Source organism: Paramormyrops kingsleyae, chromosome 3 (assembly GCF_048594095.1).
Source record: "Paramormyrops kingsleyae isolate MSU_618 chromosome 3, PKINGS_0.4, whole genome shotgun sequence".
Taxonomy (NCBI): domain Eukaryota; kingdom Metazoa; phylum Chordata; class Actinopteri; order Osteoglossiformes; family Mormyridae; genus Paramormyrops; species Paramormyrops kingsleyae.
In genome coordinates, this window is record NC_132799.1 from 7,054,629 (window position 1) to 7,078,960 (window position 24,332).

General features: G+C 41.4%; 2 protein-coding genes across 2 annotated transcripts; one reads left to right on the top strand and one right to left on the bottom strand.

Moving 5' to 3' along the window:
* Nucleotides 1-7,905: 7,905 nt before the first annotated feature.
* plek (pleckstrin) lies at nucleotides 7,906-15,468 on the bottom strand. Its single transcript, XM_023839507.2, has 9 exons — nucleotides 15,281-15,468; nucleotides 11,903-12,058; nucleotides 11,450-11,631; nucleotides 11,189-11,280; nucleotides 10,758-10,942; nucleotides 10,004-10,108; nucleotides 9,616-9,699; nucleotides 8,387-8,459; nucleotides 7,906-8,301 (listed from the first exon to the last, which is right to left on the bottom strand). The coding sequence occupies exons 1-9, from the start codon at nucleotides 15,320-15,322 to the stop codon at nucleotides 8,162-8,164; spliced, it is 1,059 nt and encodes a 352-aa protein (XP_023695275.2). The 5' UTR covers nucleotides 15,323-15,468; the 3' UTR covers nucleotides 7,906-8,161.
* A 1,944-nt stretch (nucleotides 15,469-17,412) lies between these two features.
* Nucleotides 17,413-20,409, top strand: cnrip1b (cannabinoid receptor interacting protein 1b). Its single transcript, XM_023840201.2, has 3 exons — nucleotides 17,413-17,841; nucleotides 18,663-18,807; nucleotides 19,550-20,409. The coding sequence occupies exons 1-3, from the start codon at nucleotides 17,663-17,665 to the stop codon at nucleotides 19,712-19,714; spliced, it is 489 nt and encodes a 162-aa protein (XP_023695969.1). The 5' UTR covers nucleotides 17,413-17,662; the 3' UTR covers nucleotides 19,715-20,409.
* The last annotated feature ends 3,923 nt before the right edge of the window (nucleotides 20,410-24,332 follow it).

Below are 24,332 nucleotides of genomic sequence, written 5' to 3' on the forward strand. Positions count from 1 at the left end.
CTATCTCACCTCAGTAGCTCCCCAGATTGTTTTCTTTGTAAAAGTAGCTTTCACTGTAAAAAAACAGGTTGGAGACCCACTGACATGGGGTATATTTCTATAAAACAGTGTTTCCCAATCCGGTCCTTGGGGACCCACAGACCGTTTTTGAAAAACTGAGCAAAAATGTGGACTGTCTGACAGGGAGCTTGGAGGGAGCAAAAACCTAGACCTGCTGTGGGGGCCCGAGGCCCAGATTGGGAAGCAGTGGTATGAAATATAGAGTAGGTCTCCTCAAATTAATTACCTCTGGAAAACCGTGAGGAGATAAACAAATACAAAATGAAATAGTAGGAACACACATGGATTTATCATTTATTACACATGACTGAAGCATTGAAGCATGCTTCACAGTGTATACAGAAATTGTCAAATAAAATTGATGTTTGTAAGAATAGAATGTCCTTTTGTAGCTTTAAGCAACAGCTTAGAATCTAATTGACAGAGACAAACGTTAATTGCACAAATCCCATTTCCTCGACGGGGATCAATGTTAAATGAAAGGCTTAGCAAAAGCGGGCCTCGTCTGAGCAGCAATTTCGCTTAAATAATGTGGAGATTCATCCATGCTGGAGGCCTAATGGGAGGAGCTGGCTGGAAAACAGCCTGGCTAACATGCGATACCCCTTGGGTCTGCTGACTTGGCCAGTAGTGGGCGGCTGGTTGACTCACAATCCCGTGGACCTTATCTGCTTTCAGCTCCAGGGGAAACTTTGCTGGGATCCTAATTGTGAGACGTTGCAGGGGGGCAGACACTTTCAGAATGGAAAGATAATCAGTGGAGAACTCATACAGACCCCATACAAAGTCAAGAGCACTTCATGTCAAAAACCCGCCATTTCAGAACAAAGCCGTAGCGCTTCATGGGTATTCTCTCTTGACCTGGTCCACCCTCTATGCACACTCCACCAAGCCTCTAATCACTGGTTCGGAAAGAGGGATCAGATCAGAGGACAGGACAATAAAAAAATACATTTCTCTTTCTGCAATCCGACTTTTATTTGTATGACGTAAAAAGAAATAGTGTTTTTCTTGGGAAAAATAAGCATGTTTTTGTTTTATCTTTCCATCAAATCAAAGTTTGGATACCACAAAGAACTAGGCCCCAATATTACTTATTTGACACAAAAATAAATTTAAAGAACTCTTCAAGGATCCAAATAAAATGACTAATAGGTCTGAGATGTGGAATGTGTAGTTAGTGCTATTACTGGGTCTATATGTCATGGAAATCTGCAAAACATCATTGACTGAAACCCGAGGCTCTGTCAAAACATGGTGAGATTAGCACTGTATTTGACTTCTGCTATAATTTAGTAGGCTTTCATTGTGGTTAGCGAATTAGCATGCTGAAATACGGCAGCCATGGAGAACACTCTGAGGATGAATGTTGCTAATTCAGCACCGTTCATTGAACACAATCTTTTTTTCGGTGAATTGAATGAATCAGTTTGCAACTAATGCATGTAAATGTGAGTGTTGTTCACTCTGGCCAGAGTGAACGGTGCTCACTAACTAGAAGTAGCAATAATGGGCAGAAAAATTAACGTTCATATTGTGATATTAAATTAAATGTATTATAATGTCTCAGAATGACTCCGAGAATTATTACATGATGATTTTAATCAGTGGCATGAGACTCGGTTTAGGTGTCTATCCAGTATTTTGTAAATATGTACAATATAAATTGCTTTTTCAGTTGTCCAATAACATGCCTATCAGAGTTGGGGCCATTCCGGAATGCATTGATCAATTCCAATCCAAATCAGGAAATGGAACTTTGAATTAGAATTTCAAGGAGATTTAAATTCCAACTCCAGCTCCATTTCCTGATTTGGATTGGAATTGACCAATGCATTCCAGAATGGCCCCAACCCGGCGTCTACAATGACTGTGACCAGCATGTCATTAAATTTGCAGTCATTGTTATCTGACCACTGGCACTGGATTCTTCCATTAGATAATATCTCTTAATCCCCTCCCCCATCCCTCATCATTCTCATCTTCTACCAATGACTCTATACATCATCAATGACTGTCACATCTAGACATTCACAACTCACATCTTAGAGGCAGTAACAAGGTAGGCTGGACATGTTTGAATGTATAATAGTGATATAAAGCTTCAAGAACATTAATATTTGTGCTTATGCATTTTTCATGTCTTGTGTGTGGTTTTGAAATGGTGCCTGCCCATGCTCGTGAAGTCCAGAAAAATTGTATTGTTTTATCTTGATTTCACAAGATATTATCTTGTTCGCACAAGATAATCATATTGTGTATACAAGTTTGCACAAGATAATTATCTCGTTTGTACAAGATAAATATACTGTGCTCACAACATTGTGCTTCTGAAGATATACTTTGATTATTTCCATTGTGCAATAAATGACCATTTAATGTTGTGTATGGTCCCATAATGAAGTGCTTAGAGCACAATATATTTGACGTGTCTTATTTAGTTTTAGAGTTATTAGTCCATTTATTTATTCCAATGCACACTGAATGTACAGAGTATAACTAGGAATAATTATATGTGGAAATACATAATCTGAAAATCCAACAGGGATCCCATACAGTCAACTGTTAAAAGCAAACTTTACTAGATGTCTCTGTCTCATGTTGTTTTGGAGTTTTTTAACAGTTGTTACACCCTTTGTGTTATGAATGGACATTCTGATCAGGGCACCTGACTTTAAGTGAATGTGAAGTGCACATGCCAACATTCAAAAATTAATTACAATTTCACAAATCTGGAAAGACAAGGGGTGTGCAAGTTTCCAATCACTGTAAGTGCTGAACCAACATCTCGTTACTGCTGAAATAGCCTATTTTAGTAGCTAATAAGAAGATTAAACACAAATAATGAAAAGGCTTGAATTGAAAAAAACATATTGGTGTACATCATTGTCCGTGTATTGGACAACAAGAATCAGTGATTAAAAACTGCTTCGCTTGCTTTTGTCAAAACACATTACAGCTGGAAAACTTAATATCGGCTATTTTTTTCGCAGTGTAACAAAAATGTCTTTGCAAGACATTCTAAGATTGAAGCTGAATTTTATGAGCTGCGTTCATCGCTCTATGAAAGGAATACTCAGGATGGCCACTAGAGGGGACCAGAGGGAATTGTTTAAGTCCTCCAAAAGATTTAACATCCCTTTAGAAAATTATATAGGATTATGACTCATGATCATTGTTCCACTGACCTTACTTGTGGCTTGTTACATTCATTTTCCAAGTGCCCATTGTTTGTTACCACATGCTTTGTCTTAATCTAACATAGCAGGAATCAGGTAGTTCTTGAGAGTTGAACAGTGGTATGGCTTTTGGAGTGGCTTGTCTGTGTTCGTCCTCTGTTTTCTATTCTCATTGAATGTTTGCTTTTATGGTTTATTCAGGAATATCTCAGTTAATGAATTATTTCCTTCAGTCATTTGTCTTTATCTTTCGCGAACCTGGGCACTCCTTTTGGCTACCTTTGTGTGACATTCTTTATAGTCCTGTATCACTCCTGTCACTCCCACTCTGAGCAAAGCCGAATCCACCCATCAGGTGGGCTTGCCAATTCCCTTGAAGAGTGCTGCTTGCAGGAGTTCCGGTACCAGAACAACCATTGTGGAATTGGCATCAAGCAGAAACATCATTAGAAAGGACTATTCCTCAAGACAGTTAGTTCCTTCTCCATGGGTAGAGTGCTCTCCTTAGGAGGAGGTTGCGCCAAATTACCACTGAAGTCATTGTGTTCTTTGGTTGCTGGGCAACAATGTACGAGTAGTGACCTGTACCAGACAGCAGCAGCACCTTTCCATAACGATAAAGTGCTGAATGTCAAGCTTTTGTTTTATTAATGGCCATATAAGGTAGTTGTGGCCTTCCATGAAATGCACGTCTCCTGTCCTGGTTCACTTACCTCTTTGCCTTGCTTGATCACTCTAGGTTCCCAGACAAGGCTTAAATCTGCCAAACAGCCCAGAGTAAAACTAAATACAGGCTACAAGAGACCTCTCTAGCTTGTGATGCACGTCATGGATCAATGATATCTTCAGGCTCAACCTGGGCCATCTGATTTTTTACAGGGATATACATTTAAATTCCACTTCTCCTGTAGTCTTCCATCCTAACCACTCATGTAGAACAGGAAGAGTAGTACACGCTGTTCTTGTCACTGTCGTTCTGACTTGCTGGTGGCAAACCCCTCAACTTGATTGTGGCAAACCAGAAGATCATGAATACTCACAGCTGTCTTGTAGATTCCAAAGAAAACGTGCAAAAGAACAGTTCCTCACTCTTACAGCTGTAGTTTCAAATCCATGTTCTTTTTTATACCTGCTCAGTTCCTTGTGAATGCTATCAACTGTCTCATGATATTTTAGTTTTGTTTGCCAGTTTGATTCCTCTTTCTTACCAATCTGATCTTCTTTCATTTCTTTGGTAACTTTCATTTTTGAAAGTCACCCTACTTGACTTACTCGTTTATGGGTTTTAAGAATCCTGCTCTTAGGTCTAACTTTGAAGAACTCGCCTCACGGCAACTACAACTCCAACCTCAATGGTTCTCAATTCCACACACATTAGGCAGCAAGTGGCTGAAGTTGAAGTAATCAAAGCCAACAATGACTCAAAGATTCCAGATATTCTCAGCCACAGAAACAGGTTCATCCAAGGTCAACTGTAGCCATAGGCAGAGTATAAAGTAAAACTGCACCTAGAGCCCCTGAAAAGGAAGACTGAGCCCAGCCTTCAAGGACATCATAGGGGCAAGTATGAAATTGGAGCATGGATAGGTGGTGTCTGATCAATGAGTATATCAAAATCAGAATAACTGCACATTAGTCCCTTGTGGTGTATCATTTGAAACAGAAGAATTGATCCCAATCTGCTTATATTTCAAGCTGGAAGGGTAAGCAAAAATTGTAGCAACCAAGTATGAGGCCTGGAACTATAGTCCAAAACGAGCCCCCCTCACCAGCTAGCGTTTATGATGGACTGAAATGACCAAAACCTGGTCTCTTTTCCTTCATCATAGCTCCTTTATCTCTGATTTCCACCTGCATGTTCACAGTCCTGCACAGCAGTATAATATATGCCTCCTGAGTAAGGCTGCGCGCAGCTAATGCCTGGAAGACAGACGCTGCTTGTCTGGCCATGGCTTTGTTTTCCCATGTGCCCTTCAGGTCCTGAACACTGCAATGGATTAAAATGGCTGTGAATGGTGAAATGCAGAAATGAGAGTCGGTGTCCTCAGAATAGGAATAGCAATGATGCCGTCATCAAAAAATCCTTTGTAAGCCTTATCATCTGACTCAGCCGGTCATTCTATTCACACCAAAAACAATGGACCTCCAAGCAACATGCTCTCTGCTCCAGGTGGCCTGATTGGCCAGCTTGCATCTGCCAATCAGGCGATGCGAGGCAACAGAATTTTGCTCCAAATTCCAGGAAAGAGGAATTATTCACATATGAACATTTTCATGCATGTTGGATAGAATTTGTTTAAAAGGGTTTGCTGCAAACACTTTAATGATCGGGAATGTGCGAGGTTACATAAAACCATAAATGCCTACTTTAACTTTATACATCTACATTGTGGCTGGACCATGGGCATAAATTACAGGGGGGTGGCTTTAACCCCCCAATAATCAAAACCGGCCAATACAACCCCCCCAATAATCATGTCTCCCCCTAAATGGATGGAGACCTCCACTCCCCCCAGTGTTAAAACCAAAGTTACTCCCTTGAGCTGGTTTTCCATCATCCTGTCCAGATGCCTTCTGTCCTCTTGTCGTCATCTTTCCATCCCCCTAACCCACCTCCCTGTAAACAACTAGTGCCACTGTCTTCCACCCTTAAGCGTGAAACACCTGTACACACATACTATAGACGTCAGGAACTGCTGCGCTTGGAAGTATTTCTTATGCCTTTCTATCGCGATAACGAGATAATTATCCCGATAGATATATGGTTCACGGCTTCCATGGTATGTGCACGACATAATCCCCCCCCCCCCCCCACCCTGCTCAAAAACCTTTCATGGGCGCCCTCCTTTTTAAGACGTAGTCCTCCTTTATAGTGCCATGCCAGTGGTCACCCTTCTTGTGAGTCATGTTTATTTGCGTTTCCTACCATATATTTATGATACCCTTGCATATCCCCCCCCCCCCACTAATGTCTCTTGCACTTATACATTGTGTATATTATGTTTTTATATTGTTCTTATATCTTGTACTGACACTGTCACTTTTCTTGCATCTTCGTGGTCTTGCCAGCTAATTTCGTTGTCCAGGCAACTGTACAATTACAATAAAAGGTCTTGAAGTCTTGAAGTAAAAAAGACTTGCAGTTTGAGGATACTGGTGTCTCTAAATTGCCCAGAGTATGGGACTGGGTAGGTGACTGTCCCATCGTGCGTTATGCCCTGTGCTTCCTGGGACAAGCGCCAGGGCTGGACTGGGCATCTGGCACACCTGGCATTTTCCTGGTGGGGTGATAGGTAGGTACACGTGGGCCAGCAACATCTATCATGGGGGGCTCCTCCTCCCTCCCGTCGGCAAAATTTAGCAAAAGTTTTCATGGGGGTCCTCCGGATTTTTAACGCATGCTGCAGACAACTCTCTAAACAGTCAATTACTTCTTCAGAAAGGGTGGTTTCAAATTTGTGTAACAGCGACACCTTGTGGTAAAAACCACATGTAAAAGAAACTTTTGAGACAAGCATGTCATTCAATGGTGTTGATATTGCTGTAAAAACACAAGACATATAATCAACCAGCACCTGAGAAGTTGTTATGCTTCTAAAAACACTTGCTTCTTTTTGAATTCAACTGACTCTTGCGATGTAACTTTATAAGGTGTCAGCTCCGCCTTGGGTTTTCTGGTTCTTGAGTAACTAAGTAAGCCCTATTTGCCAAAGGAAATGGTTTGGTCCATAAGTTGCAGCCATGTTTTCCTTTGTGAAAGTGAAATAGCAATTCAGTGAGAACCGCTTCCTCGGTGTTGCCCGTTCATTGTTAAGGGGCCTATGTAGGAGTGACAATTGCCGGTCGAGACAGGGAAGGGAAATTAAACTTACAGTGTAAACAGAAAGGAGAAAAGCTTGTCACATACGGTTGCAGCAAGGGGAATTTCTCAAGCTTCTGTTTAGGGTGGTGGCAGCAGGGCGGGGGTGGGGGGGGGGGTACGCAATATGTGTCAGTGACAGGAAACAAGCTGGTTGCTATTTTTTTTTACTTCTTTTTCCCCACAAGATTTCTCAAGCTATGTCCATTGAGCATAACCAGACAACGCTATGTACGACCCTTCGGTGTATAATAAACTAATTACACTGACTTTTGTTCATCTTAGGGATTTACCCGTTCAGTTATTTCCTGCTTCATTGATACGATTACTAATGCTTAAAGATGGTTATTTAGAATTCAACTCGAGCCTAATAAGGCTGCTGTCAGTGGAAAATAAAATGATTGTAAATGTGAAAACTGGCCTGATGGCGAATCCTCAAGAGCAGATAATGACAGAGACCGCGCTGCTATCTGGCAACTGCATTCAGACCCTGTGGTCACCAAACAGCCACACGCCAGTCGAGTGGTTACTTAACAAAAACAGCTCAAAAGATTAAATAAAGAAAAGAAACAACAACAAAATAAGTTAATTGTCTCGACGTGCAAATGTGAGCTTCTCTGTGTCTGCTAGTCTACTGAGCTAAGACTGCAAAATGTCTTTATGTGGCACGGAATCAATAACGATTGTCTCAAAAACGCGAAGAGTTCCGAAGGATTTCCCACCACAATCACACCCTTTTTTTTCTTATTTCCTGCTCACATCTTGGTCCAAAAAAGTGTTGCTGTTGTCACTGAAATAAGGCAACTCTACCACAAAAACATACTCTTTAATCATGAAAACCGACACAGTGCTTGTACTCAACTGGAAGTAAAGATGTAATCTCTTACATCAGCTTCATAAATGACGAAAACAAAAGCATTTTCGTGAAAATAATAATAAAGAGTGAGGCTGTTAGTATTTCTGTTTTTTTGACAGTGCCTTATCGCCCAGTTCTTCTGACTTAGTAGGTTAAGCTGTCTAATTGGTTTCAGACACGTATGACACCCCAGTCCTGCCCCTGACACTATTTTCCGGACTTGGCCACAATCTGAATGCTGTTGATCCACTCCTTGCGTTCCTCTGTTGAGGCAGCTTGCAGGAAGTAATGCTTTTCGTCTGATGTGATGATCTCAAAAAGGTTCCCCTCTATGTCATACTTCTTAGCTGTGGGGGGGAGGGGGGGGGTGGTGGGTTAATGTAGCATTTTCCCATAGCGGCGAGTCTTGGGAATCACTGCGGAGCATCTTACCCTCCGGAATGTGCTCCACGGCCGTAACCACAGACCCACGCAAGTGGACGGAGCCCAGTGGGTCCTCATCACCCTGGTGGGGGGGGGGGGGAGGACAGACATGGGGCATAAATTACATAAACCTCACAAGGTCCTACTCCTGAGATTGACCTCTTGCCTTTAACTTAAAGTTAGATTTTTGGGAAACGCTTCACTAGTGGGGGCACAAATAAAGCAGTGGTTTTGCTCTTACTTGTGTATTAATTAACCACAAAGGCCTACTAAGGTTTAGTTACATACTGATCTGTTCATTCATCATTAATGAATAATGATGCATCTTTTATCTGAAACAGTTACTGTATTTGTTAGGTCTGCAAACCTCATGTTACTTAATGAAGGAACTGTTGAAGAAGCAAGTGATGAGTAACACGTGTGATACTGATGTCAAATGTTCATTAATGAATTATGACGCATCTTTTATTTCAAGTAGCTACTAAATTCATTCATGATTTGTATTTCAGTAGGAACTGAGTTAATACTAAGCATCTGTGCCCCCTAAAGTAAAGTGTTTCAGATGTTTGTAAAATAAAGAATGCAGGAGGGCAAGGAATTATCGATGGTTTGTAGTAGCGGTCTGCGTTTTTTTGGGGCATACCATGTTAGTTTGAAATCTTGGCATTAAAATTTGGCGAGTGTGCGGGGGTGGGGGGAGGGAGCATCATGTCTGTTCTCCAGACAAGAAATGATGCCATCATCTGTGTTTTACCTTAGGCTTCCATATTAGTATCCCGTAAAAAAGCTTCCGAGAATAATGGCTTTTGCTACTAGACACACACAGACCTATTAAACTGCTAAAGAGAATTAACTTTTTTGAGGTTATATTCACAAAAGAATCAAGGAAGCAGTGGACAATGTCTGAAATACTTTAAAATGAAAAGATAAAATCAAATTTTAAAAAGCAAACTACATTAGATAGTTAATTTCAGTTAGGAATGGATATATTGTTTTTTTTTCCATTTCTAGCTATATTTTACAGCAATATTTGATGTTTGCAGAAAAATATATTTAGAGCATATTTTGGCAAGGCAACATGGAATTTCAACTTAAACATACCCAGCCACTGATGCTGGACAGATAATGACTTTGTCAAACCATTAGCCATTTGGCAAAGTCATTATTTTGCCCATGGAAAAGTGCAGTGTCTGCTGTCATCGTGGCCAAATGTCATCCAAAAAGTTGGACAGGTGTACCTTTGTGGGGTCATAGTAATGGAGGTACGCGGGGTCGTCTCGGAGGACAAATTTTCGCACCTTCCAGTTCTTCCTTCGATGGCCCTAGAGGGAGTAACAGACAAGCCCAGAACTGCTGAGTGCGGCCATGTCTTTATAAGGACCTGTGTGAAGCTCTTTCATTTCCTCTTTGGCCACCAGACTCAAAAACTAAACATGGGATGCAAGAGAACTATCTGAATATTTACAAATGGTTCCATTCATATGAAGATGTCTTTTGCATTCAGATGATCTTGTCTGTTAATTAAACATAACTTAATATACTCCTATAACCCAAGAAGGCTGTACTGGTAAATCCTTCATACCCAAGATGGCTACTTAAGTTTGTGTTGGTCCGACAGGGTCGTACCTGCTTCACCAAACAGCCTTGTTTGATGATGTTTCCTCTGAACTGCTCTTTCACAATGGCGTCCTCATCGCTTGAATACCCCTCGCAGAAGAAGCCGCTGTCAGCCTGCCATTAAACCACAAATGTGTCTCTTCTTAAGTAAAAGAACCATTTTGAGATACATACTCGCATTCATGTATAGGTATGATGTCTTCTGCTGTCTTTACTCAGCTGAAGAATCAGTCCCCTTTATTAACCCGTCTAACTGCTATCAGGTTTAATTTTTATTCTTTCCTTCTTTTTTAGAATAAATTGCTTCAGCATATTCAGAAGAATTTTCTAATATTTTTCGAATATTCTACATCGTTCCCTTATTGTTGAATGGGCTTATGTAAAATTTTTCTGGTTATGTGAACATTATTGGACGATTCCCAGCTTACATTTACTATCCCTATTTCTTTACAGGATTCTTTGTGGAACATCTCTATGACACACTGAACATCCTGATAAAAAGCATGGGAGCCATAGGCAATTTTATTTTTTGTTGATTAATATCATCGACTGCAATGTTTTTCACAGCAGTTTAAGAATTTTTTGGAAATATCATCTTGAAACGAGAGGAATATACTAATGTAAATTGTTAATATATAATAGTCTGATCTTGCAGGAATGACCCCAAAGTGCAGGGATTGTTGTTATATGGGTTCTGTGATTGTCACTCCATGTCACAAAGTCAGTGTTAAACATTACCCCCACAGTAGGCGGAGCTACTCACAAAGTAGTAAAAGGCATCGGACTGGTCCAACAAGGAGGATTCTGCTGTGCCCTCAGCGCCCTCCTTGGATATATCCCCAGCTGCTTGTAGGAAACCCTCAGTAAGCAGGCCTGTGGCCAGCATCAGTCCCTCCTGTCGGTTTCTAACCTTCTCATTGTAAATTAGCCAGTCGATGACCGAGTTTCCTGCCAAGGGATGATGGGTAGTCATGTCAGATAGAGGAAGGTGACACTTCACAGACAAGAGAACTGACCCCCCGTTTAACCTCACCACTGAAATGCATCTTTTGTTTATTTATGTTTTATTCATTTATGACTAAACGTGTCTCATACCGGATATGCAGTAAAGAAGATGAATGGATGATTGGTGGTAAGTGTAAATTATGTATTAGGGTGTTATTAGATCATGGTATAAGAAATTTGTATTTGTACCTGTGAAGCAATAATTAAATATTTTATTCTCCTTTTCGAGTTTCAGCTCTTTGATTCCAGTCTCCTGGTCTCTCATCTGGGTGTACAGCTGACTGTAGGGTAAGAAGGAACAGGTGTGCACTCTTCAGCAATTGGGATACTGCGTAATGAGATGATGTTGGGTGGAAGCAGCTGGAGGAGGGGACTGCAGCCTTAAGAGAGAGGCATTTCTCAGCCTGCCCATTCTCCATCACCGCAGGCTTTCAGCTAGCCGGCTTATACCTCAGGTTGACCGTTTCCGGCAATTTTATGGACTTCCGCGTCGACTTCCTGGCAAACTTCTTTCCCCCATTCAAACAATTGATGGCCCTCTTGATATCCTTGACCCAGAATTCTCTATCTTCCAAATGGGAGGCTTGGAAGAAGTGATCCTGTTTTTTTGCGGAACTGACCTTAAATACCAGCTGTATGAAGGAGAGACAAAATGAAACCCAAACAAAGCTACATAAATCGACATCAAGTCGATAGTGTATTGGAGACTCTGCATCACTGCCCTTTGTAATGTTTTTAAACAAGTGTTTTGGTTATCATTACTTATCACTTAATATTATGAAATATTTGCATTGTCTGATCATCAGTAGACCTTCAATGTAACCAACTAGAATCGTAAGTCAAGACTAGGAGGCAGCATATAAGTTCTGAGTGAAGGGGGGCATCCTGGTATCTGGCACGTACCATCCTCTTGCTGAAGTCCTGACATGGGCACATGAGCGTTGCACCATTCAGGGGGATCATACCCTTGGGACTGCGATCCGTCTTCTTCTTGTAGAATTCCAGTCCATCTTCTGAAAGCACCACCCATACCACCTTCCAGGAGTTCAGCACTGTTCCCTGAGGCAGGATCAGTTGTGGAAAGACAAGCAATATGGGTAAGAGCTGCCTTTCAGTGTTATAAAGATAATAATGGTACGTCATTGATTCCCATGGGGAAATTCTCTTTTCACCTACTCCATCTTGCTCTCCATGACACACACGTAGGTGACAGTAAGCTTGGCTGTGAGGGGCAGTCACCTGTAGTGGCACCCATGGAGCTGGGGGTTAAGGGCCTCGCTCAAGGGTCCACAGATTATTCTGCTGGGGTTTGGCCCAAACCAGTAACCTTCCAATGCCAGGCACAGAGGATTAGCCCACTGAGCCACATACTCATTAACTCAGCCAATGCACTCACACATCAATATACACAAAGAGGCGCCAAATCTTAGTGTAGAAAATAAAGACGGACAGGTATGGTCACCTCCCTGTGTTTCCTGTGAATGACACCACTGATAAAATCTGCTGTTCAGTATGACATCACAGTGCTCACATGCTTTGAAACCTCTTTCATTCAAAGCAACATCCCCAGGTTACTCTTTCTGACATAATAGACTATTCAGATGAACTAGGACAGTGGTCTTCAATGTGCAGCCTGCAGGCCACTGGAGCCCCCCAGAGTTCAGTGTGGCCTCCTGTGACTGAATAAAACAATAAGCAAATTATTCTGACCATCAGATTATTATTATTATTTTAATTTATTTTTTTAGAATTAGGTGATCAGTGGTCAGTGGTGACACACCACAACAAAACACGTCGCCTGTATTTAACCCATATGTGACAATGTGACATAGCAGGGGGCAGCTAATTCAGCGCCCGGGGAGCAGTGCTTGGGGGCGGTACCTTGCTCAGGGTATCTCAGTGGTGCCTTGCTGGTCGGGGATTCAACCCTGCAATCTTTGAATTACAAACACACTTCACTAACTACTGAGACACCACAATATCGACGCAATACAGCTTTCCCAATAATGGGCAGTGATGTACTCAACTGACAATCAAGTGAAGCAGCATCAAAATTACTTCTGGCTAGTCAGTTTTGTAAAAGTACATTTTTTTCCCATTATTGTGTTTTTCCTTTAATAAATTTTGATCACATAATAATACTAATAATAATAATAACACTTTTACCTACACCATAGGAAAAGCACGTTTTATGACTTTGGGGGATGGAACAAGGGGAAGCAACAACTTAACAGCCACGTCCTGCTTGCTATGACCACACTCCAGTTTGATCCGGTTCGTTTGTGATTTGTCATATGCTTAATGCAAATTGAATCATCCAACCAACCCTAGCCAGAGATATCAGTCAGCTTGATGGGCTGAATGGCTGCCTCTTGTTTGTAAATTTATTATGTTCTTATGTTCTAGTCTGGTTGGTTCTCATTAAAAGTTTAAACAGTTTAACCTGTTTTGCAGTTTGTAGTTCCTCAGAACAATAAAATGTTTCTGCACTCTTCTCTTGTGGGAGAATTTCGTCAGGCAATTAATTAATACAATGTCTACCTACAATAAGTAGACAGCATGTAGAATTCACTTACCAGTTTCAGAGAATTCAGCCCAACTTTTAAAGCATGACAGGCAAAAATATTTTATATGTTGCTAAATATGCCCAACAAAAACTGGGAGGATGACAGCATAGTCTTGTTTTGCTCCTGCTGGAATGCTATTTCATAATTCCTGTTGCTTTTTTTTCAGTTTGCAAATCCAGCACATTGAATTATTTTGCAACTACGCTGTTGAGCTTTTAAATTTAGCCAGAGGAACTGCCAGTGATGTGGTCACAAGATCATGTCTTTGTGACAGAAATATATATATAGACCAGTTTTGTCCCCGCCCTTATATATTTTTTCGTTTTTGGTGACCAGAGGGCGGGTGTTGGTCCGTGTGGGAGGTGTCGCACAGTTTAAAGGTCCACATATGTTTTCCATGAGTGTGAAGCTGGCGTGTTTGACTGGGTCAGGTCAGTGGATGGTGACGCAAATAGTGCAGTTCGACAGACTCCCACTGAAACCACCGTGGTTCGTTTGCGTCAGGGTCGGTTGACTAGACTTGTTCAAGAACACCAGTCGCAAAAGTGCCACACGCAGCCTCACGGAAGACAATTTTTATGTAACACAATACTCGTGCAGTGCAATTGGCTGTGCAATACCAAGAATTTCCCCCTGGGTCCAATAAAGTTTATCTAATATAATCTAATTAGAAGAATCACATGGAACACAAACTTCCTAATGTGTTAATCTATGTGGCATCCAGATTAAGAGTTTACCTATCAGGGCACAAATACTTAGTAGGTACTCAGTTACTACTGAAGTACAAATGAAATATAGCAAATGTAGTTGCTACTTCAGATATAAGAGAGCTGCCATCATTAATGATGATCAAACCTGAGATCAGTATTTCCTTTCCCTTATGTTATCCACGACTTGTTCCTTCATTAGTTCCTTCAGTCATTCACACAGGTTTACAACTTTAACCAGTATAGTAACAAATATAGTAATTGCTTGAGATAGAAGAGGCATTACGATTCATAAATGATAAATGAACAGATCAGTATGTAACTAAAACTTAGTAGGCCTTTGGGATTATTTAATACATAAGTAAGAACATAACACTACTTTGTTTGGTCCATCACAAGCAAAGTGTTACCATTCCGGTTATACATATTTTTAGCTTGGCAATGAGTGGCTGTAAGGTAACACACTGATTCAAGTGCCCATTGGGTACCTGCAGTTATGAGTACAAGAAAGTTTCTGACCAATACTGTACATCACCCTTCTGTCCTAAACAGATGTGGGTTATTGGTGAATGTCTTATAAATGCATCACCTCCTGTGTTTGTTTTGCTACTCCTCACTCTTATTCAATAGAAATAACCAAAAACCGACATCAACACGGATTTAAGTGCTCATTTCAATTGCATTATAAAATAACTGTTCCAAATCATATTTTACTTTCAGTTAAATTTTCAAGGAGTTGCATGTCACACCACGCACGTAAGAACTTTGTTATTAATGATCTATTAATACAACTATATTTTAAGTCCAACTTTACCTTAAAACTGTCTATATTTGCTTTGTACTATTACTTTACAGATTTTACATTCACAACAATGGCCAAATGATGTTACTTGACTATGCCCCGATACGGACTTCTTCCCCATTGCCTTTTCTGTTACGGAGATGGACTGTCCATCATTTCCCCATCTGGCCTGCCGCTGTCTTGTCTCCACTCATACCGCTCGTACCTTTTTGACGAGGTAGCCTTCTCTAATCTGCTCAGGCTCCATTGATCTCGAAGTGCAGAGCTTGGGGGACCAGCTCTCGGCAGAACAGGGAGGGTGGGCTGCCTCAGAAGGAGGAAGATTCTGCAGCTGGACTCGTCGTGCCGAAGTCAGTGAGGTTTCTGCTACTTCCTCCCCTCTCTGCTTGCCAACCAAAGGGCTCCCTTTACGGTTTTTTTATGCTTCCTACACAGTGTCACAATGACTAACAACTATGTCATATGAAATGTTGCTGTAGAATTCTGAGCTACTCCTTTAGGAGCAAAAGCTCAAGGACACATGTTTCTGGTTACTAACCTTTAGGTCAAATAAACTTCTGCACTGTTCATCTTCAGTAATACCTCTGACTGCTTTTTGATGATAGCATCATCACACCCTTTCCTAGCAAATACTCTACGCTCCCTGAGATATTACAGTAGGCCAGCTACTACTATTGCGCATGTTTTACGAAAAATCAAACTTCTTTGCATGTTTGTCGAAGATCGCACAGCTTTGAACGTCTACACAGGGGAAAGTGAAAGTAACGGCCATCTGAGGCTGGAGCTGCCGTCTTTGTGATTCTGCAGCATGCCGAAGTCTCGTGGGCGTACCCTCCGCAAGTGTGTTGGACTCTGCTTGCTTTAGTCCCTACGTTTACTCAGAAGTAGTACAGTTCTACTAACCATCTCTTTATATGAGGAATAATGCACATTGATGTACGTTGGTCATAGTAGCTTTGATGACTGTGGGGAAATAAGATAGGAAGATAGATAGATTATATAGCACTGGGATGCTAGAGAATGGGAACCTTATCAAAGAGCCACAAACTGACATGGGTTGTGCTGAGTAAGCTGGTGTTTATATGCAATAGCTTATCTCCTGGGTGCATGCAGGAAAAGGCATGATATCCTGGCACAAAGAGTTTTTCTGCTTTGGTAGGTTTGGTTCTATTATTTCATGGTTGAAGTTCATATGCATTCACCACTTCCCTTCACACTAAGTGGCTGCTACATGAGAAATATATGCATGCAAACCAGAACGTAGCCCTATTGGTGGGCACTGTTTTTTTTTTTTTTTTAACTCATGTGGCACAAAAGGATAGCACTGCAACCTCACTCCTCCAGGCCGGTGGTTTGCATTCCTGGGGTCTGTGGAGTTTGCATATTCTCCCTGTTTACACATCCCTCATCACGCAGCCCAAAAACATTACTGTTAGGTGTCTCTAAACGGCCCACAGTGTATGATGGAGCATGTTACAGCGTGTCCTGCGATGGGCTGAAATGCCATCCATTGTGCCCTGATTCATGCCACATCCTTTCTGGGAAAAGCTCAAGACAATGAATTCAGCGGTTAAGAGAGTGGATGAATAGTATAGTCAAGAATAAGCATCAGTACTCAATACTGTGGTGAAATAAGTACATAGGCTGCCCTCTGCTGGTAGTATTATTTTTCTGTATTTAACGCTTTCAAATACATTGCAATAGAAAATAATACATACTTTAAATTCCAGTATATAATTACCAAAGATTTATAACTGTACACCAAGTAGATCTAAAAAAGAGTTTAAGTATAAATGTAGATTTCACATAATTGTTTCCCATTAGTTTAGAAGACTTTTATATGACAAAAATACTCATAAAAATACAAAAGTTCAAGCTCTCTACCTCCCCTAAATTGTTTTTTTTTTCAGTATAAAGACATTCAGCTAAATACAACGCCTATAACGTGCACTGCCTGCCTCAGTATGCGAACATAAAGCGCTTCGCTTTCAGCACTAAGGACAGAGAAAACCAGTCAAATTCAGTAATCAATTCGACCCTGCAGAACTGAGGTCCTGAAAAACGATTCTTCAAAAATCTAATTAGTAGATGATGACATAAACTTCTTAACCTGAATTGTATCAGGCCTAAGCAACACCACAAATGTGAAATTTATATGTTCCTATATTGCCATAAACTTAAAAGAGAAAACATGCCATGAACGAAATGTTATACAGTCTAACGACGTATGTGTGGGAAATCAATAAACATAGGTATATATGAGAAACTGGAAAAGAATATGGGATTGCAATACAACCAAGGGAATAGTGTCGCACCTTAAACAGCCCACGTGTCTGTAGTTAATGACTACAGGAGCATTGCAGGGATTATCTCTTTGTCAGGGGAAGGATTATGGCGAGGGAGATGTAAAATTTTATTATGAACATCCGCCGGCAATGTTTTTCCACGTTTTTTTGCCTAGAAGGGGTACGTCATAATATTGTACCTATCTAGCCAGTATTGCCGCTAGGAATCCTCAGCTTGCCCCTCCTTTTGGCGTCTCCTCGGAAAGACATTCGGCCGAGCAGCGGTCCTATCGCGGGCAATAATGGGCGACATTCCGCAGCTGATCAGAATCGCCGTCGCCCTTAAAATACAGCCCAACGACGGGCCGGTGTTTTTTAAAGTGGACGGGTCGAGATTCGGACAGAACAGGACGATCAAGCTGCTAACTGGATCAAAGTACAAAATCGAGGTGGTGGTGAAGCCTGGGGCCGTGGAGGCAACGTAAGTCACATCGCGATCGGACCCGTGAATCGGCTATCGGCTCTGCTCATGCACGCTTCGTTAATGTTGCACACACAACATTTATCCGTTTATTCTGATGACTTGCAGCCGCATCATGTTCATTCACTGCCCTCCACATCCACCGTAATCTAATATTCTCAAGGCCCGTAACATGCATCCAGTCCTAGATTTATCAGGATTGTGCAATTTGTTTTCCTAATATAATAGGCCTAATCCTGATATATGCATGTTCACGGATCTGGGTTAATCGGAGCGTTCGTGGACTTTGGTCTGACGTGTAAAATATACGGTAATAAAGAAAAGGGTGTGTTCTGTCAGCCCACCCCCCGGGGAAAAAACTAATCGCGATTCCCGTATTTTCTCTCAACCAAAGCCATCTCGTGCATAAGAACCGGCCAAGATGGTAAAAGCACTGTTTTTAATTTAATGATCGACTGTGATACCTATTCATCGGTGTGAGTCTGTCATTTATATCGCGAATGCATGACAGGAGGCGCAGATTGATCCTGGGCATAGCTTTCCAAATCCACAGCAGGTGATAAATCCGTCATTTAGGCCGGCGATGACCTCATTTTCACATTTTGAGTTAAATATTATCTTTACACCGAACGGTAAAGTAAAAAAATATAGTCCCATATCATGGCGGAAATACTGACGCTTTAATTCATGGATTTTTTTTTAATTTACATTTTTTTGCGTAGACATGTTTCATGAACCGTGCGTGTTGAACCCTTTGAGATGCAGACCAGCTGGAAATCAATGCCAATGTCAAACGCTGGTTTTGCATTGTGCTTTTGCAGCACCATGAGCATAGGCGGGATAAGTTTCCCTCTGGAGCAGCAGTCCAAAGACCCCCAGTCGGTGGTTTATAACGGGACCTATGACACCGAGGGAGTGACGCACACCAAAAGCGGGGAGAGGCAGCCTGTCCAGGTCAGCATACAGGTAATACCCATCTGCATCCGAGGACGTAATTGCCGAAGTGTGCTGATTGAATTTTCATATATTCATATGTGTAATGAGCGGCGTGAAAAGGAGCTGGCGTGTTTTACCCTACCCACACCCCGAATACCAGCTCCGAGGGAGAAATATTGATCGCAATTAGTGTCACAATCAGTATATTTGTACGATCGGTATCTGGCAGAAATCATTCGTCCGTATGAAATCATACTTAGCTCACCAAAAATAAAGCGAGCGCTTTATTGTAAAGTTTCCCCTATTTTAAGATGAGGTGACATTTGAACATTACTACGTGTGCACATTAAAATGAGGCAGTTTAGTCGTGTGATAATAAAAGCGATTTAAATACACCTGTAAAGCGCTTTGCAAACATTCTCACGTCAATATTGTATTTTACAGAATAGCCTTAGATGTTTTTACACGTTTTTATTATGATTTTTTTTTGTTCTCTGGTCAATTTAATTATTTTAAGGTAGTTTAGGCATTTAATTGTTAACAGAACCCTAATGAAATATTGCTTGGCCAGAGATCATTTCAGTTATTTTGGTCACAACTGAATTGGTTATACTTAAGATCAGGATTTCTTTTAACTGTTATAGCCGAATGAGTAACTGAGTTGGATCTATACGCATCAGATCGGAATGTTTATATTTCGTTGCAGTGGCTGACAAATTGTGCAGGTCACCGACTGACTTTGTATGTCTCTGTCTGTCTTGTCCTGTATTAGTTCCCGGAGGCGGGCACGTTTGAGACCGTGTGGCAGGTCAAGTACTACAATTACCACAAGCGGGACCACTGCCAATGGGGAAACAGCTTCTCTAACATAGAGTACGAGTGCAAGCCCAACGAAACCCGCAGTTTGATGTGGATCAACAAGGAGATGTTTGTATGAGGGTGGGTACCCGACCAAGCCACGCTCGGCAAGGGTACCACCAGCATCTGAACCCCAGCGGAAACGCCAGCACACGCCAGCATGAAGCCTTATCCAACGGTGCACACGTGGAACCAATAAAGTTATCGCCTGTCTCCTGTCTTTGGCAGAGCTGAGTTCACAGCTAACCGACTGGGGACGTTTATCAGTTGACCTGTTGTGTGAGTGGACACTGTGTTTTAGTTTTTTTCCGCTCAGTGGTTCAGTACTTGTGTTCTGTAAACTTTGTGTATGATTATTTATTATTCTTATGAAATATTATCCTCCTTTATCTGCTTACGAACAGCAGAAGCAGAATGGAAGCTGCGGCAGACAAAAAAGAAAGTGTCAGACAAGTTCTTTTGTTAGGTGACTTATTTATTAATGATACTTTGGGGTCACAGGATGGCAGCCTGGCAGCTTTTACTCAATTAGTGTTGCTCTGTTGTGAATTGTTTCCAGACCTATATCACAAAAATATATACTGATATTAACAGGGTAACAGCCAATGTGTATTGTAGTTGTGATTTTTTTTTTGTAGTGAAATTATTCATACTTATTAAATTATTAGACAGTTTTGAAAGGCAACGAAAAACTCATCAGAGACAAGATGTGAAAATGCTGGCAAAGCATAACTGCAAACAACTCAGTTCAATAAAACAGGCTATTTGATTCTCTTGCTGTCTTTTTGTTCATTAAATTCTTCACAAGAGTGTTCATGCTATCTCACCTTCTGTGTGTTTGCCATAATTCATGTCTTATTTTGATATATTAAAAATACAGGATAACACCTAATATTATGTAATGGATCTGACTGAAGTAACATTTTTAAATATATATTACTCGTTTTTCACGGTAGGTGGCGCTGTGTCGGCGACCAACAATTTAAATGCATCTCAGTTCCTCAATATAAACAGGTCCTACCCTTAAGATAAACTCATGTTTACACAGCACTCTGCTTTGTAGCTTTCCAGCAAATATTCTTTGGTTCACTATTTTTAAACATCTTTTTGGACACTTATTTATAGTATATACTAAATTGTGACTATTTACTTAATACTTGGAGGCTGGCTCTCCCAATTAAATTTTTTTTCCAGCTTTGGGTGTCAGTTCTATGGTGAATAGCCTAAGTAGGAATTCCTTCATTCACAGCTTAAAGGTTTATCTTGAGGATTACAATAACTCAGATTTTCTTCAATCTCAGCTATTCAATATACACCGATCAACCATAACGTTACAACCACCTGCCTAGTATGGTGTAGGTGCCCCTTCACCACCAAAACAGCTCTGACCCACCGAGGCATGGACTCCACAAGACCTCTGAAGGTGTCCTGTGGCATCTTCCACCAAGATGTTGGCAGCAGATCCTTGAAGTCCTCTAGGTTGCGAGGTGGGGCCTCCGTGGACTGGACTTGTTTGTCCAGCACATCCCACAGATGCTCAATTGGATCGAGATCTAGGGAATTTGAAGGCCAAGTCATTATCTTGAACACTTTTTCAATGTCCTTAAGCCATTCCTGAACTCGTTTTGCACTGTGGCAGGGCGTATTGTCCTGCTGAAAGCAGCCATCATGGAATACCGTTGCCATAAAGGGGTGTTCCTGGTCTTCAACAGTGTTTATGGTGTGGTACGTGTCAAAGTAACATCCATATGAAGGCCAGGACCCAGGTTTCCCAGCAGAACATCACCCAGAGCATCACACTGCCTCCTCTGGCTTGCCTTCTTCCCATAGTGCACCCTGGTTCCATCTCTTCCCCTGGTAAATGATGCACACGCACCCAGCCGTCCACATGATGTAACAGAAAACGTGGGTCATCAGACCAGGACACCTTCTTCCATTCCTCCATGGTCCAATTCTGATGCTCACATGCCCATTGTAGACGCCTTTGGCAATAGACAGGAATCGGCATGGGCACTCTGATTGGTCTGCGGCTACGCAGCCTCTATACGCACCAAGCTATGATGCACTGTGTGTTCTGACACCTTTCTATTATAGCCAGCATTAACTTTTCAGGAATTTGTGCTACAGTAGCTCTCCTGTGGGATCAATGAGTCTCGGGTGCCCATGACATCATTGCTGGTTCATTGGTTGGCCTTCCATTCACCACTATTGGTAGGTACTGGGCACTGCATACCTGGAACTCCCCACAAGATCTTCAGGTTTGGAGATGCTCTGACCCAGTCTTATAATCATGACAATTTAGTCCTTGTTAAAGTTGCTCAGATCCTTACACTTGCCCATTTTCCTGCTCTCAACACATCAACTTCAAGAAGTGACTGTTCACTTGCCAAATATATAATGCCGCCCTTGACAGGGGCCACTGTAACGGGATAATCAAAGTCATTCACTACACCTGTCAGTGGCTTTAATGTTACGCCTGATCCATGTACATATAAATTTAATTGCTTAATTATATTCCAATACACTGATATACAATGAATGTGATTTCATGAAACTGTAAAAGAAATATTTTCAAAGAAATGGGAACCATTTTTTTTAATGGTGCATCTCACAGACGTGCCTGTTGCTGATTAAATGCGTGTTAGCTGTTACACATGTTATGAATCCATAGTCACCCATGCACCGGAGATATAAGCACACTACAGATAAGTGGATTCACACATGAGCAGGTCAACACCATGTCATGTGACCGCCCCCTCTCCTGCAACAGACAGCTGTTAATCAAATCGTACTGACAACCCCTGTGGTCACATGCTTTATTTAGGAGGCCATGAAAGGTTACAGCGGCTCAGATAAGAGGTGGGCAAATGGGACACTCCCTCCCCCACGAATGCCTGGCCTTTCGAGGTGCCTTGTCCCCCCAGTGCTAGTCTACATTAACCTATTCTCTCTGAAAAGTGTGTGTGTGTGTGGGGGGGGGGGGGACATCAGTCATGGTAGAGCATAAGTCAGCCTGTCCTGTATGCCAGTAGACAACATTTTAGGTAACAGTTGCTCAGGTTGCCATGGGATGTGGTGCAATTTGCCGCAAAATGTCTTTGTTGCCACACAGGGTGATGGTTTTACTCATGGGCATCATTAGACCTATTTTAGCGGGGAGGTTAGCCACCCTAAAATGCTTTTTAGCCCCCTCAAGTAAATGTGTATTTACTAGCTGAAGTCATGAATAGTTTGCCATCAGCCTCCCCTAATAAAGCCTGAGCCATCATACCCATTAATCTCTAACTGTGCCCCTGGTTTCACTGCAGATTGTCCATTTACAGGTGCGCAAACTCGCATTCCCCCCCCCCCCCCTAAAGCCCTTTTATCTTTGTCAAATTATTTATAATTCAAGGTCACCTAATCGGGAAGGAGTCCCTATGTCATGAAAAGGAAATTGACTAAGTAGGATCTTGCATGTGTTCATGCGTTATGTGCAAACGTGTTCGAGTGAACTTTGAGTCTCATCTGAGATGCATCGCATCTGACCTAAAAGCATTTTTAAACCACGCCAGGAGAATATAGCACAGTATCGGGCCCATATATGTAGAAGGCTCTATATATAAAGTCTGTAGCTACGGTTACCTGGCCTGTGACCGTTACATGATTCACAGCTAACCAAAGGGCGGAGATCGGCATTTAATGCATTTAACGATCGTGTTGCATGGTGTAGGAAAACACTTCTATGTGCTTTCAGTAGATTTTCTTATGTACGCTGAAAGTCTATCGTGAGCTTGTAAAGCAGGTAGATCGGGTTAAGTGCAATTAAATTTATATGGAAATTGTTTCGGCCAAGTTTAAGGTTAACAGGCAGCACATTTCATATCTGTCATGGTACTTCCAGTTATTAATTTATAATTATTTGCTTATTTATATTAACTTATTAATATAATTTATGCATTTCAAGAAACTGCAGCAATGATTGTTACTGCGGTGCTAAAAGCATCTTAAATTTATTAATAGTGACGGCGTGTCTGGGGCGGGGGGCACACTCACGGCGAAAATGACTGCAGTTGAAAAATAAAATGGCAAAGAATTCATCATAGTGAATTAATATCATACAGAGCTACGTCGTTCAGTACATTATTCAGAGTAAAGTGAAAATAGCGCCCTCCATTGTTCAATCGACACAACTGGATACCGGCCGGTGCCTTTGCGTAATAACAGTGTTCTATTAATGCAATACTGATATTTGTTGACGTAACTGATAACGAGAAACTTCCACAATATATAATTTTTTATGAAAAAAAGTTAAAACAAAGACGAGGAAATGTCACCTCAGCTGCTAGATAATGTTCATTTGATATATAGGTATAGTTTGGGTAGTTTCTCTCCTTCTGATTTCATACAGACAAATTAACACAACTATGTCTTAGAACTTTTTAAATAAAACGGTCTATATGCCTGCAGTTCAGGGTAATCAATCTACGCTTTTTGGCTTCATCATGCCTATTGGAAGGAAAGATGAAAATCAATGGAATGGGGAAATACAGAAATATAAGGATAAAAAAATCTGGTGCATCCTAATCAATATTACGTAAAGGATAACGCAGAGTGTATATAATATATGTAAAGAAAATTATCCTTATGCATAAGCTGTAACCTAGAAAAAAGGAAAAGGCGCAGGTTCCCGGATGTGCTGTACTGTTGCACCTCCC

Bases quoted from the DNA above. Each gene is read 5' to 3' on its own strand.
- plek (XM_023839507.2), bottom strand. From the start codon at position 15,322: ATGGAGCCTGAGCAGATTAGAGAAGGCTACCTCGTCAAAAAG. The intron at 11,632-11,902 runs GTACGTGCCAGA...TCCTTCATACAG, and splicing joins AGGACTTCAGCAAGAGGATG to CTGGTATTTAAGGTCAGTTC. The intron at 8,460-9,615 runs GTACACCTGTCC...CCCCCCCACCAG, and splicing joins ATTACTATGACCCCACAAAG to GGTGATGAGGACCCACTGGG.
- cnrip1b (XM_023840201.2), top strand. From the start codon at position 17,663: ATGGGCGACATTCCGCAGCTGATCAGAATCGCCGTCGCCCTTAAAATA. The intron at 17,842-18,662 runs GTAAGTCACATC...GTGCTTTTGCAG, and splicing joins CCTGGGGCCGTGGAGGCAAC to CACCATGAGCATAGGCGGGA. The intron at 18,808-19,549 runs GTAATACCCATC...GTCCTGTATTAG, and splicing joins CTGTCCAGGTCAGCATACAG to TTCCCGGAGGCGGGCACGTT.